The 14,419-nt window shown below is 55.5% G+C and overlaps 1 protein-coding gene across 4 annotated transcripts in view; it reads left to right on the forward strand.

Moving 5' to 3' along the window:
• Positions 1-14,419, forward strand: part of RAB11FIP4 (RAB11 family interacting protein 4) — a 108,688-nt gene that overhangs the window by 66,820 nt on the left and 27,449 nt on the right. Inside the window, exon 1 of one of the 4 annotated variants that reach the window (XM_065910214.1) lies at positions 722-925. The exons of 2 other annotated variants lie outside the window; for them this stretch is intronic. In XM_065910214.1, the coding sequence (XP_065766286.1) occupies positions 896-925 (30 nt within the window). In that variant the 5' untranslated portion in view covers positions 722-895. Of the gene's footprint in view, positions 1-721; positions 926-2,701; positions 2,796-14,419 lie in introns of those variants that run through there. One more of the 4 variants, XM_065910216.1, reaches the window with a different exon arrangement.

A 14,419-nucleotide genomic window follows, 5' to 3' on the forward strand; every position in this document is an offset into this window, starting at 1 on the left:
GGAGGAGAAGGGGACGACAGAGGATGAGATGGCTGGATGGCATCACCGACTCGATGGACATGAGTTTGAGTAAACTCCGGGAGTTGGTGATGGACAGGGAGGCCTGGCGTGCTGCGATTCATGGGGTCTCAAAGAGTCGGATACGACTGAGCGACTGAAGTGACCTGAACTGAGACTCAGGCGGGTGGCAGTGGGCGGCGACGGCGGGTGTGGGGTCTTGTCGGCGGGTCTCCGTTCGCGTTCGCAAACGTGAACCAGGAAGCAATGACGGCAAACTGAGAGTATCCTGGAGCGGGCAGCGGCGGTCACAGGGCCCGCCGGAGAGCCGCTTGAATTTACAAACTCCGGAATCCCAGGGCCCCGGCCGCCCAAACGCCGGCGGCAGTAACCTGGCGACGCGGGCTCGAGAGGGCCAGGCGAGCTCCACCTCCGGAGGCGCCCGCTGGGGCCCGGGGAAGGGGGCGTGGCCCGGGCCCGCCTCGCGGCCGCGCGGCCAATAACCGACGTCGCCCCCGCCACCTGCCCCTACCTTAGGGGGCGGGGTTACCTGGACCACGCCCCCCGCGGCTCGGGTTCCCAGGCCGCTCTTCCTTCTCCCCTCGCCCCGCCCCCGGCGCGAAGTCCTGCCCCCTTCGAACCCGGAGCCCGGGCGCCTCGTGATGTCACGGCAGCTTTGATACAAAGAACCCTTCGGCCCACGCGGGTCTCCCGGCAACGGGCGCGGGTGGGGGCGGGGCCGGCGCCGTCAACTGGTGCCGAACCCGGCACGCAGTCTCGTCGCGCACCGGGCTGTTCCCTGCGCTCGGCCTGCCGCTTCCCGGTTCGCCCCACCGACCAGCTCCCGCCCGTTTCTCTCCTTTCTGCAGCACACCGACCCGCGCGCGGCCGGACGGGGATGCGCACCCCGCCTGCCCCCGGGGGCCAGGTAAGCGGCTGCCGGGGCAGGGGGAGGGCTTGGGGCTCCGACGAAGCGCACCTTGCCGGGCCCGTGGGCCCGGGACTAGGGAAGTTGCCGGATCACGGAACTTCGCCCGCAGTCCCGGCGCCGGCCACTTCCCTGGGAGGGTCCCCCTGGCCGGGGAGGTCCGGTTACCTGCGCCCGGGTGCGCTGGGCCACAGGGGTGTAAGTCGCCACCCCCGACCCTCTCCGGCTCCCTGGTGCGAGGGTGGGCAGCGGCGGCCCCGGGGCGCGAGGAGAGGCGGTCAGTTCCTTCTAGGCGCCGTTTCAGAAGGTGTTTAGAGGGGGATCTAGTGGGCTAGAAAGGAGGTTTGTTTGCCCAGACGCCTCCCGTGGGACATCCCCCGCCCCCGCGTCCCACCTCGGCTCCCAGGGCGCCTGCCCCTCCGGGACCAGTGTTACCCTAGCTCCCTGCCCTTGGCCCTACTGAGTCCCAAAGCGGGCCGTCCACGGGCGAAGTTTCCCCGTAGCTCTCGCAGGCTGCACGGACCCTGTTCCCGGGCTTCGCTCATCTTCGAGGGTCTCTGCTAGACAGGAAGGAGGACCAGCCTAGTTTGGGGTTTGGCCCTGCTCCTTCCCAGCCGGGAGGATACGGAGGCCGGACTTGTGCGCGGGCTCCCAGCTCCTAGTTCTCAGGGCCCCAAGAACCCGCAGGTCCGCCCCGGTAGTCGTGGCAGTTGTCACAGCCGCTTCTCTCTGAGGTCTGGGCGGAGCAGGCTTGGAGGACCGAGTGAGAGCTGTAGGAACCCTCCGCAGCCCCGGACTTTATTTCTTCCCGTCCTTGCACACCCTCCAGGGTACCTCTTTCCACATGTCCCCTTCTCCCCTGCTCTCCTACAGATGGCTGGAGGGGACACATCTTTCAGCCCTGAGGGACATGCCAGTGTTCCTTGACTGATTTACAGGCCGCCTCCTCAAAGGAGAGTGAGGGAGCTGGGCTTGGATACTCAGCGTGTGGGACTTGGGTGGCAGCCCGCTGGGCTGATTCCTGGTGATCCACCAAACCTCTGTCCTCCCTTCCCGGAGCCTGGTGCTCATCGCAGGGGCTCCCGGGAAGGGACACCCCAGGTCCTTTCCCTGGTGAAATGTAGTTACAGTGAGGGCTGGGAGGAGGGTCCCAGCTGGTGCACCTCAGAACCCTGCAGTAGGGTTCTCTTATCTCTCTGTAACCATCTACCCCAGCCTTGGTGGAGTCTTAGAGTTACTGGTTTTGACTGGCAAGTCACTGGTCTTGCCAGCCACTCGCCACCAGCTACTCCACGACTGTCCCAAGCCTTACCCTGCTCAGCTGACATTCATGAAATGCCGATTATGTGCCCAAGGGCTATAAACTCTGGACACTTTCCACCCCTCCAGGTGTTTGAAGGCTGTTGGGAGGTGGGGGACTGATAATCTGGGTCCAGTTGCTCCCTGCCCAACCCTGCCCTGCCCCAGCCCTCAGGGAGGAGTTGATCTGGCTTGTCTCCAAGGTCCCTGTGACTTCACCCAGGCGCCTGTGTCCCCTGTGGGATTCTTAAGTAGGAGGCAGTACAACTCGGGCAGATGCCAACTGGGGAACAGCTCTGTAATTTGGAGACCCTGGCTTTGATGGAGACGGTGGGGCAGATGACTAAGGCAGGCATGAGATAAGACTGTGCCTAGAGTATGGACAGGACAAGCCAGACCAGGTGAGCAGGCAGGAGGCGTGGCCTTTGCCCCAAGGAGGACCAGTAAGAGAGACTGCCTGGAGCCTGTCCTTGGAAAGGACTTTCGTTCCGCTGAGGGCAGAAAGAAGAAATCAGAGTGCCTGGAGCAGCCTGCCCTGGGGAGGCACTAGGCTTCAGCAGGAGAACTGCTGGTTGGTGAATATTCTCCTGTCCTCCACCCTCCCTCCTTCCTGGCCTCTCTTTATTTATTTATTTTTCTTTTCCTGGCCTCTCTTTAGAGCCTTCAGCTTTCCCCTTCAGCCTCCCCAAAGCCCACTGGCTGCTTCATGGGCTCCTGGCCCCTTCCGCTCCTGCAGGGACCAGCTAGCCCCACATCCAGGGCTTTCTCTTCAGCTGCTCACCTGGAGCCCTCTCAGCTCTCACCTGCCAGCACCTTCCTCATTCCTCACCACTGTGGCTAGAAACTTCTTTTCCTAGGGCTCCAATCCCTCCTCTGAGGTGGCTCTTGTGCCAAGGGATGTTTCACAGCTGATCCTGCTTTAAGGGGCTTCACAGTTTCACTTTTCATTTATTTTTAAAATAATTTTATTTATTTATTGACTGCGCTGGGTCCTTGTTGCTTCACAGACTTCTCCCTAGTTGCACAGAGCAGGGGCTACTCTCTAGTTGCGGTGCGCGGGCTTCTCCGGGTGGTGGCTTCCGTTGTTTCGGAGCACGGGCTCTAGAGCACAGGTTAAGTAGTTGGGGTGCACAGGCTTTGCGGCTCCGTGGCATGTGGGGTCTTCCTGGACCAGGGATCGAACCTATATCTCCTGCATTGGCAGACAGATTGTTTACCACTGAGTCACCAGGGAAGCCCTCACTTTGCCTTTTATATTTTAGGTGTAGATAGAGAAGAGGCACGCAGGGGGAGCTGGTGGAGAGAGTTTCCAAAAAAAATAGCAGATGAGCAGTTCTGGGAGGTAGGCACCTCAGGGACCCAGGACCTTAGACAGGGGGCAGGGGGACAGCCTGGGCAGAGGGAGCCCACCTCCCTCTGCCCCCCAGCACAAGGCTTATTGCCTTTGGATGAGCAAGCATCTCTGGCATTGTCTGCTGCCTGGCCTTGGCAGTGGGCACAGTGCCTTGGCTCTGCAGGATCCCTGGGGGTGGACGTTTTCCTCTGTGACTTGACCCAGCAACTGGGCGTTGATAGCATCAAGTCACTGGCCTCTTGAATGGGGAGGACCATTCAGGGCTTCTACTGCCTGGTCCCGCAGCTGGATAACCTGCCCACTGCCAGCTGAGCACACGACAGGCTTGTTGATCGGGCAGGCCCACCTGGCATCTGTCTGGACATTGTGTGAACATGTCCCCGGGCTGTGGTACACGGTCTCCTCCTCTAGGTGGTTTCCAGGGCACAGATCCTTCCCCACACCTATTTCCCCAGCCTGCACCAAGCACGTTGCTGGGCCCAGGCAATTCCTTCATTCAGCAATATTTAATTCCTTCATTCAGCAATATTTGAGCATCTAATTCGTGTTAGATTCTGTGCTGGACACAGCAGTGAACCCAGCCGACAGCAGTCCCTGCCTTCAGGGAGCTCACTATGACAGCAGAGGACAGGCAAACAGGGAAAACCTGCAGCGTGAGAGGCGCCGGGAGAGAAAGCAGGGTCCTGGGGAGTGCGGGGAGAGGTGTTTTTAAACAGAGTGGGCAGGGAGGTCCTCCAGGAGAAGCTGGCCTCCGACCACAGAGGCCCGGAAGTAGGCCCACGGCTGACGAGGTGCACCCATGGACTTGAAGGGAGGCCGCCGAGATCAGAGAGAGAGAGACCAGGGCAGGTGTGCTGTGCCAGGGGCCAGCCGGGGTGCCAGGAGGAGAGCAGCCGTGCAGCTGAGAATGCCGCGGGCACAGATGCGTTTCAGTGCTCGGTCCTCATCTGGCTGCTGCTGTCGAGGGGTGTGGACGTGAAGGCGTTCCTGGGGAGAGGTGTGGGGGTGCGTGGCCATCTCTGGGTCCCACGAGCCTGTCCGAGTAAATATGGAAACTGTTCTTGTCAGCCTGTTGTTTTCGTTCCTCAAGTCGATACCAGCAAAACCCACCTGGATGGTGTCCATAAACGCTGTCGAAGCTGGTGGATCATGGTTGGGACTGTCCCCCCCTCTGCCCCTGGCCCCACGGGCCACTGCTGCCAGGGGTGCGGCAGGTGCAGCCCTCAAGACCTGCAGAGAGCTGGCAGCCCACACTCAACCTCACTCTGGCTGCCCCCCGCCCCCAGGGCTCAGCTTCCTCGTCTCCTCCTCCGGCTCCCTGATTTCCCTTAGCGCCCTCTTCACTCCCTCTACCCACGGCCAGGTGGCAGCTCACCTGTGTGCCCCGGTCTCCTTGGGAGCCCAGCAGAGGCGCTCACGCACCTGGGCAGCAGCCTCGGGCTCATCTCTGTATAGCTGAGGGCCCTGATGGTGAATGAGTGTGTGAAGTGGAAGGAGAAGCTGGGTATCCAGAAACCAGTGCATCCTCCACGGGGCACGTGGAGGTCTGGGGGAGGCGGGGTCCCAGTGACCTTGACGCAGCTCCTTCTGGCAGACAGTACAAGTAATATTGACTTTTCTAACCCCTCTTCTTGACTTCCTTCAAGAAATGGGAAGTTACCCGACTGTTGGACATATTTTTAATTGATTCAACCTGCTTTGTCTTTCCAGACAAGTGGGTTCTTCCCCAGCAATGTAAGCATGATTCAAATGAAAACAAAGCTCTGTAGCAGTTATTATTAATATCTGCAGCTCTGCTCATGGGTGCTTTTCTCTCTTAAGGGATTGAAAAGAGGAAGGCCTAATCAGAACGGGAGTGTGGGAGAGTGGGTGGGAGCTCGCTCACCCTTGAGTCATCTTTTATCACCCCCACCCTCCTGTGCTCTGCAGGCCTAATTTCCATAAAAAGGGACCACGTGCATTTCATGTAGCCAGTGCTGTCTGCGGTGGACCAGGGATCAGAGAGCAGAGAGGGGTCTTCTGTCAGCACCAGACTTCAGTCTACCCCTTAGGATAGGAGAGACATAGGAGCAAGTTTCTTCTTGCTCACCCGTTTTCCTGGGAGAGATACCTGCCTCAGAACACAAGTGCTCAGGCACCCAATGCCTGTTTTCTTAAAGCAGGAAAAAAAAGTGTTACAGCCAGAAAACACCTGCATCTAGATCCCTGGCTCTGCTGCGTGAAGTTCTTTCGGCAGGCTACCTCAATTTCCTGGGCTTCCCTGGTGGCTCAGTTGGTATAGAATCCCCCTGCCAGTGCAGGAGACCCAGGTTCAATCCCTGGGTCGGAAAGATCTCCTGGAGAAGGAAATGGCAACCCACTCCAGTATTCTTGCCTGGGAAATCCCTTGGACAGAGGAACCTGGCAGGATACAGTCCATGGGGTCGCAAAGAGTCAGAGACGACCTAGTGACTATACCACCAACCGCTATCTTGACTTCCTGAGCCTCAGTTTTCCCACCTGTAGAATGGGTGTGATAATACTGTCCACCTCATAGGGTAGTAATGCAGATAACATGAGCTCCTGTGACCTGCAGTACCCAGAGTGGGTTCTGAATCTTGCTCAGTTGGCGCCTGGTGGATGATTAGGTAACTAGGGCCAGCATAGTGTGATCCCTGAGAGCCTGGGCTCCGGAGTTGGGCTCTCTGGGTTCAAGTCCTGGCTCTGCCAGTCGCTGTTTGTGGGATCCTAGGAAACTTATTTAACTTGTCTGTGCCTCAGTTTCCTTGTCTGTGAAAAGAGAATGATGCTACTACCTCCCTCGCAAGGTGGTTATGTGGATCAGATATGTAAATGTATGGAAAGCATTTAAAACAGTGCTTGGCATAAGAGCAAACTTATTTTTAGTTCTTTCAGACTTCTAGTTTGATTCTTATGACTGATAGCCATAGCACCTAACCGAACTGCTTTCTATTTTTACTTTTTGGCTGCATCTTGTGGCATATGGGATCTTCGTTACATGACCAGAGAGTGAACCCTCACCCCTTGCATTGGTAGCATGGAGTCTTAACCAATGGACCGCCTGGGAAGTCCCTAACAGAACTTCTTGCAGGGAGGCTGTCAGCCCCGAAACAGGAAGGTGGTGGGAAAAACTACACTACCGGAGGACGGTTATGGGAGGAGCAAGATTGCACGTCCTTAGCTTCTGTGCTTTTTTTTTTTTAATCTTTATATAGTTTCACTTTTTGTCGATAACTTAGATATTTTTTAAATGTATTTATATAGGGCTGTACTGGATCTTCATTGCTGTGTGGGCTTTTCTCTAGTTGCAGAGTGGGGGCTCCTCTCTAGTTGGGTACGCTGGCTTCTCACTGCACTGGCTTCCCTCGTGGCGGAACATGGGCTTTCGAGCCTGTAGCCTTCAGTAGTTGTGGTGCAGTGGCATGTGAAGTCTTCCCAGTCCAGGGATCAAACCCATGTCCCCTACATTGACTGGAGGATGCTTAACCACTGGACCACCAGGGAAGTCCTTCTGTGCTTTTAAATAAACCAACGTGGCCTTTGCAGACACTGACTCTGGGGTTGGATGAAATAACTGCCGCCTGCCCAGAGGCAGTCTGTGAATGAGATGCAGAGCGTGTTCCCAGGTGCCAGCCATCTCCAGGGCTTGGTGTGGGGGTGGTCCTGGCACTTCCTCCCAGAGGCTGCCGGCTTTGCAGGGCCGTGGCCTCTCTACCCAGGAGAGGGGGTCTGCGCCTCTGCCCTTCACCCGGGGCCTGCCTGTCTGTCCACCTATGCTCAGCTGGAAAAGCCAACTTAGACCTGGGCTGCCCGCCTGCTGCTGCCGTGCAGTCCCCGCCTTATTGAAGCACTGTGGCTCTGGCTGGTTGCAGGCCCCAGGAGACTGGGAGAGGGGCCAGTGGAAAGGTGTGGGCTGTGCAGCCACCTGGCCACATCGAGTGATTGCCCTTAGGAGTTTTCCAAGGAGCAGACCTGCCTGTCTCTCCACCTTGGATACTCGGAGGTCTGCAGCACCCCTGAGGCGAAGCTGGCCAGGCCGACTGGCCAGGTGGGTGGTGGTCAGGACAAGCTCTGACTGACAGTGTTGAGTAACCTTGAATTGGTGGCCTGGAAAAATGAGGGTCCTCGCTGACAAGGCAGGTCTGGCCAGCACATTGTTGTGTGATTATCTGCTCAAGTTATTAGCAGAGAAGGAGCTCACAGTACAGGGGTGTGTGTGTGTGTGTGTGTGTGTGTGTGTACGTACGGACATACATGTATGCACACATGCATGCCTGGAGCTGTCACCTACCCTTCTCTGAGCGTACACACAGCCAAGGAACTGGCTGAGTCCCTTTCCCCACTAATACTCACACTGTATTTTATAGATTTTTCTCACATTTTAGCATCTCAAATTGCTGTGTGCCATACATTTGTTGGTGTGTTATAATTTGACAGTGCCATCTCTTAGCATACTTGAAATAATGGTGCATCTTGAAATCGAAGGCATCTTGAATTTAATGAAACCCACAAAGTAGGTAACCCGTAGAGGTCATATTAGTGCCCAGTTTCTTGAAGGAAGGAGGTAGAGCCACGTTATGGTGGTGGGAGGATTTATGACGTGACATCCTGATGTGGTTCAAGGGAATGAGCTTGGAAACCGGGCAGACCTGGACTCAGTTTCCAGCTTTATAGCTCAGAAGCTGTGTGATCCTGGGGAAGTAGAGCAACCTCTCTGAGCCCCGGGTTCTTCCTCTACCAATTGTGGGTCATGGCTCCACAGCCATCAGGATTGTACGCTGTGGCTGACAGTGTGGCTTTCGCTGTTCCTCTCGCTGGGTACTGACCATCTAAGGTCACACTGCTTCCTTCTGCCTGGGTTGAAAGGGAACATGAAGGCAGCAAGTGGGTCCTTGGCCTTCCCAAGATAACAGATGGAGCTGGCCTTCATTCCCTGGCTTCTTGACTCAGTGTATAATCCTTGAACACATCTTTTCCTTCCTCCCCTCCTCCTCCTCCCACTTTGCCCGAGTTTTCAATTTCACATGTGTTTCCCTTTAGCAATTTTCTTGCAAATCTCTCTGCTCTCCCTTTCTGTAAAATCTTCCCACATGTAGCCTCTTTGAAAAGCTCCCTGTGCTGGGAGAGGGGAGGAGGCTGCGCCCCGCTTCCAGGATGGCACAGGCCCCTGGAGCCTCCACAGACAGCAGTCAGTGGTCTAGTGTGCAGTGGTCCCTGCAACCCTCCGCTCAAGTCCAACTTGGATGCCACCAGCCCGGCTAATGCCTGTTCCCATGGCCTGCAGAGCTCCGCCTGAGAGGCTGCTCCAGTGCTAAGTGATGGACCCTGCCATTGCCAAGAGTGTTTAATATTCCTGTACCTTCCTTGCTGTATTGAAAGCAGACCTTGTTCAAATCCTAGTCCCGAGGGCTCTGTGACCTTGTCAAATTGCTTAGCCTCTCTGAGCCCTGGTTTTCTCATCTGAACCATGGCTGATGCACAGAAACATCCAGCATGTGCTAGGTGCCTGATAGATGTCTTCTTTCCTGGTCTTCCTCAAATGTTTAAGACCACTTGTGTTTCTTGAACTGGGTGCCAAGGGTTCAGGGAGTGCCCGCCGACAGCGTCACTCCAAGTAAGTGCCCTGAAACAGCTGGAGGAGTCCAGGGCAGGGAGTGGGGCGGTGAAGGCACGGGGACCAGCCTGTGTAAGCGGGATGTGATGGGTGGGCTGGCTGGGCTGCAGGGGAGCGAATGGGGTGACCAGTCAGCACTCGGCACAGTACTTGGGGGTGAAATTAACAAGGTGGGGGCTGCTCACTAAGGGAGGAGCAGTTCTGAGGGAGCAGCAAGTCGAGATTGAGATGTCTAGCTGAAAGTGGGCCACGCTGAGCTGAGGAGCTCAGATGCTGGCTGGAGGGAGACTCTCAGAGCGGGCTGTGGTGTTTTGTTTTTTTTTTAATATCTATTTGGCTACACTGAGTCTTAGTTGCAGCACTCCAGATCTTTGATCTTAGTTGTAGCACGCGAGCTCTTGGTATGTGCGACATCCAGTTCCCCAACCAGGGATCAAACCTGGGACCCCTGCATTGGGAGCACAGAGTCTTAGCCGAAAGTCCCCCGGCTGTCGTCTTAGACCTTGTTTTCATCAGCGGTCTCCTCTCTGCCTCTCTTGAGATCCTGATGGAAAGCCAGTAGCCTGTCTTCCTCCATTTTGCATACAGTGTCAGGGGTTTGCAGCCCTACCCTTGATGAGATCTGAGGGTGGACCTCAGTTATTTGCATGTACCAAGGGGTGTAATGCTTTTAACCAGACCTAAGAGACATGGAGATGCATGTAGGGTAGAACTCTGCTCAAAAGGAGCCCATATCAGCTGGTGCAGTGGCTCCTCTGGGGGCCCTGGGAGGCAATGCTCCTGGCTTAGTTTGGGGGATAACCAGTGGGTTAGCTGTGCTAAGGCTGGGAAAGAAAAAAACTGCCTGCTCAGTAACGCCTTTCTCCTTAAAATGGTACATAAGGGGCAGGGGAGGTGAATTAGAGGACCCAGCCTGGCGTGTGCCTCTTTACCCGGGTGCCCCAGGGAGGGTCAGGGCGGAGACAGGGCTCGCTGTGGGGAGGGTGCCCCGAGATGGCTGGAGGGCTCAGGGAGCCCAGTTCAGGGTTGGGGGTGAGGGGGGATGTCGGGGGGGGGGAGCAGCTGGCCTCCCAGATGCGGTGACTTTCTAACTGGGGGCTTGTTTAGGGACAGGCATGTGTGGCCCGGGAGGAGTTGTGTTTCAGGCAAGAAGGAACAGCATGTGCCAGGACGTGGGGGGTGAAGCTGGACAGGAGCTTGGTGTATGAGGGCTGGCAGTGTCCTGTCCTGGGGCCGTGGGTGCTGGTCTGAGGAGTTGGGACCTGGTTGTTCAGCAGCCAGTGGGGAGCCCACAGGCTCTGTGAGGGGGACTTGAGGGACTTCTGTGTCCTGGACTCCCTGGGTGCCTCTCACCTCTGCGCCCCAAGCTCAGTGGTCGGACCTAGTACTCTCCCCTGTCCCCACTGCGGGGGGAGGCCTGGGAAGGGAGCTGGCTCAGTCCACCCTGGCCAGCCGTGCGCTGGTGGCCCTGGCACTGGGCTGCACCCCTGGAACCTGAAGCTTGGGTAGCTGGACCTGGCGGAGGCCGTAGGACAAAAAGGAACCGCTGGACTGAGCCTGTCGGGAGCTCAGTCCTGCTGGGGACTCTGGGCTGATGGAAGGTGCTGGAAGGTTATAAAAGCAGGGGGGCTCTGCAGTGTGGGGAGGGAAGAGAGTCATCCTGTCATTGGCCAGCTGATCCCACTGTCTGCCCCAGGTGCTCAGTCATTAAATCGTGTCTGATGCTGTGACCCCATGGACCGTAGGCTCCTCTGTCCATGGGATTTCCCAGGCAAGAATACTGGAGAGGGTTGCCATTTCCTCCCCTGTCTGCTCCAGGAGGATGGGTCAAAAGGAGCCTTGGCTGTCGGCTGTGGGTGAATCCTGGCACCTGCTTGGACTTTCAAGGCCCAGGGGTTTCTGTGGCAGAGAGGGAATGGGGTAGGGCTGGGTAGGTACCCTGCCTGGCTTTAGGCTCTCAGCCCTGCTTAGGTTGGATGGCATCACTGACTCAAAGACCATGAGTTTGAGCAAATTCCGGGAGACACTGAAGGACAGGGGAGCCGGGCATGCTGTAGTCCATGGCATCGCCTAGAGCTGGACACAACTGGGCAACTGAACAACAGCAACTGCTTAGGTGTGTTCCCCAGAAGGTCATGTCATTACCTTGTCTGAGGGCGCCCTGCCGAAGGGAGTGCAGCCGGGCCCACCTGGTGGGCTTGCGGGTGGAGAGCTGACCCCTGGCATCCCTTCCCCAGCATTCACTTTCAACTCCTCTTATCAGATGGGAACACAGGGAGCCCCCAAGACAAGCCCCTCAGACTGCTGTGGTGTGAGTAATTAAGCCCTCCCTTCAAACAGCCACATCTTTAAAAGCTATAATTTGTAGCCCAAAATAGCTGCCTGCTTTGAGAGCCAGGAGATCCTTTGATGCACACACCCCCCACACACACCCCAACATGCAGCCTGAGAATTCACTTGACGTTTGGCCCTCCACCTCGTCCACGGTTTTCTCCAGGAGAGCCGTAGAGACAACAGCTGGTGGGAACTGGGGCTTCCCGGTGGGCACTTGGGGAATCTTTTTTGAGAATTTAGAGGGGCCCGTGGAAGGTAGGGTTCTTGATTCAGGTTCCCATGGCTGCTCCTGTCTGTGTGATGACAAAGCGGCCTAGAGGGAAGAATCACAGCATCACTCGAGGGCAAAGTGTGGATTAAGTTCTCTGGAGTCCTTATCTGTAAGGAGGAGACAGTATTTACTTGCAGGGATTTTAGGGGAAAGAAATGAGACTCACCCCCACAAAGCATGCAGCAGACACGGGCCAGGCAGCCAGAGATGCCTTGTCTTACCTTCCCGGCTTCGCTTCCTCTCTGGTGTGGTTCCACCTGGCTTCTCGCAGTCACTTCTTGCCTGTGGATTCGGGGAGGTGGATGCCAGGGACTCAGCTAACAGGAAACACCTCCCCTGACCTGCAGCCTCTCCAGGCTAACATGCCTGGAATTCTTGGGGCTGGCCGCTGGGTTTGGTTTCCAGATGTGGAAGCAATTTAATTTCTGTTTTCATAATCCCCAACAGTTTGCCTCCAAAGTCCACGTTCTCACTTGAAAATCAAGACCTTTGGCTTGACTTCAGGGGCAGTAGGAAGGTTGGATAGCCTGTTTGAATTCTTTTTGTTCAGGAGGTGGATTCACTAGGGTGCTCAGATCTGGGACCCTGGGCTTTGCTGGGACAATTTAAACCCTATCAAGAGCTTGGTCCCTGCGGGAGCAACAGCTGACCCTTGACTTCCCTTGTGGGTTCTCCTTGGAGGTGGGTCTCTTAGCCAAACTCAGCTGCAGTATCTGCCTGGCCTCTTGGTCACTGACGATCATTGACCTTAGACACCCAGCCCTGGCGGGGAGTGGAGCCTCTGGTTCTGGCCATGGCAGGAACAGGCTGGCATCCAAGCCGAGCGGGGTGCCCACGTGTCCCAGGAGTGGCAAAGCGCCCTCCTTCCCAAACTGACCACAACAGAGGGAAGAAGTCTGCCCTGGATTTCAAGCAGCCAGAAATACTGCCTGGCGTGGATAAACTGGTAATATCCTGCTCAATTACTGGGCACTGCTGGCCACGGAGGTGGCCTGGCCCAGGGTTAGAGGCTCTGTGGGTTCCAGGGCTAACTGCTGATCTCTTGTCAACCAGTCACTATTTAGAGGAAATAACTTTTACATTTATGTACTATGTACAGTTTTATAAGCACACAAAGATTGCTTTCACAAATTTTAAATGCCTGTGGTTGAACTGCATACACTCTTCTTTAAAATTAAACTATAATTCTTATGCTATTGAGAGAACACAGGAAATGGAAATAATTTATTTAAGGTCCATATATAGTGTTACAAAACATCATCCTGATAATTGTAGATTCACCAGGCTTTCAGTACCCATAAAATAGTTTATTATCATTTTTAAAATATTTTTTTGGCTACACTAGGTCCTAGTTGCGGCACTCGGGATCTTCGATCTTCATTGTGGCATGCCATATCTTTTTTTTTTTTTTTTTTTTGCTTGCCATATCTTTAGTTGCAGCATGTAGCATTTAGTTCCCTGATCAGAACCTGAGCTCCCTGCATTGGGAGCTCGAAGTCTAAGCCACTGGACTCCCAGGGAAGTCCCAGTACAGTCTGTTTAGAAGCAGCAGGACCTCAAAATGGTCATGGAAGAGAAGCCAAGAGTTTCTCTAAGGAGAGACCCCTCCTAACCCCCCAAAAAAATCCCAAGTTTCTTGATGAGGTTCTGGAGACCCAGTAGTTAGTTCCCTACAGAGGTTGCATTGAATTGACCTTGAAGGAATTTGCTCTTATTTCCTGGATGAGAAGGTGGGTGGAGAACGTGGCCCTCGCTGAGGGGTCTCCTCACAGGCTTCCTGGAGGAGGAGGAAGGTGTGCTAGCTTGCTCGGGCCACAGTGACAGTACCGCACTTGCACATCTGAAGTGTCTTTTTTCACGGTGCTGCTGGATTGCAGGGTCCAAGGTCCAGGTGTCCACGGGGTTGGTTTCTTCTGAGGCCTCTCTTGGCTGTTTTCTTCCTGTGTCTTCACGTGTGTGTGTGTGTGTGTACGCGCTTCCCAATCTCCTTATAAGGACACTGGTCATATTAGATTAGGGCCACCCTTATGACCTCATTTTTCATTTTATTACCGCTTTAAGGACCCTGTCTACAAATACAGTTACATTCTAAAAGACTGTTGTTTGGGAGGTAGGGGGGTTGGGCAGACAATTCTGCCCAGAACAGAAAGGATCTCCGAACCATCCTCCAAGGGTGGAAGAGGTGAGCACAGCCTCCATCCAGAGAGAGCCTGAGAGTGGGCAGCTCTGCCTTCAGGTAAAGGCCCACCATCAATGAGAGGCCCTTCCTCCTTGTAGCCTGAGCCACCCTCGCCTCTGCATCTGGTCATTTGTAACCCAGACTGCTCGCCCTCAGCTCTTATCCTCGAGGACTGGTTTTATCTGAGGAGGTTGTGCTGCTCCTCCAAGCTCACTCTTTCTGCCAACCCTACCTTTTGTTGTTGTTGAGTCACTAAGTCGTGTCCTATCCTGTTGCGAGCCGTGGACTGTAGCCCGCCAGGCTCCTCTGTCCATGGGATTCTCCAAGCAAGAATACTGGAGTGGGTTGCCGTTCTCTTCTCTAGGGATCGAACCTGGGTCTACCTGCATTACAGGCCAATTCTTTACCGTCTGAGCCACCAGGGAGACTTCAAAATGAAGCAA

The sequence above is a fragment of the Muntiacus reevesi genome, chromosome 18 (assembly GCF_963930625.1).
Source record: "Muntiacus reevesi chromosome 18, mMunRee1.1, whole genome shotgun sequence".
Lineage (NCBI taxonomy): Eukaryota > Metazoa > Chordata > Mammalia > Artiodactyla > Cervidae > Muntiacus > Muntiacus reevesi.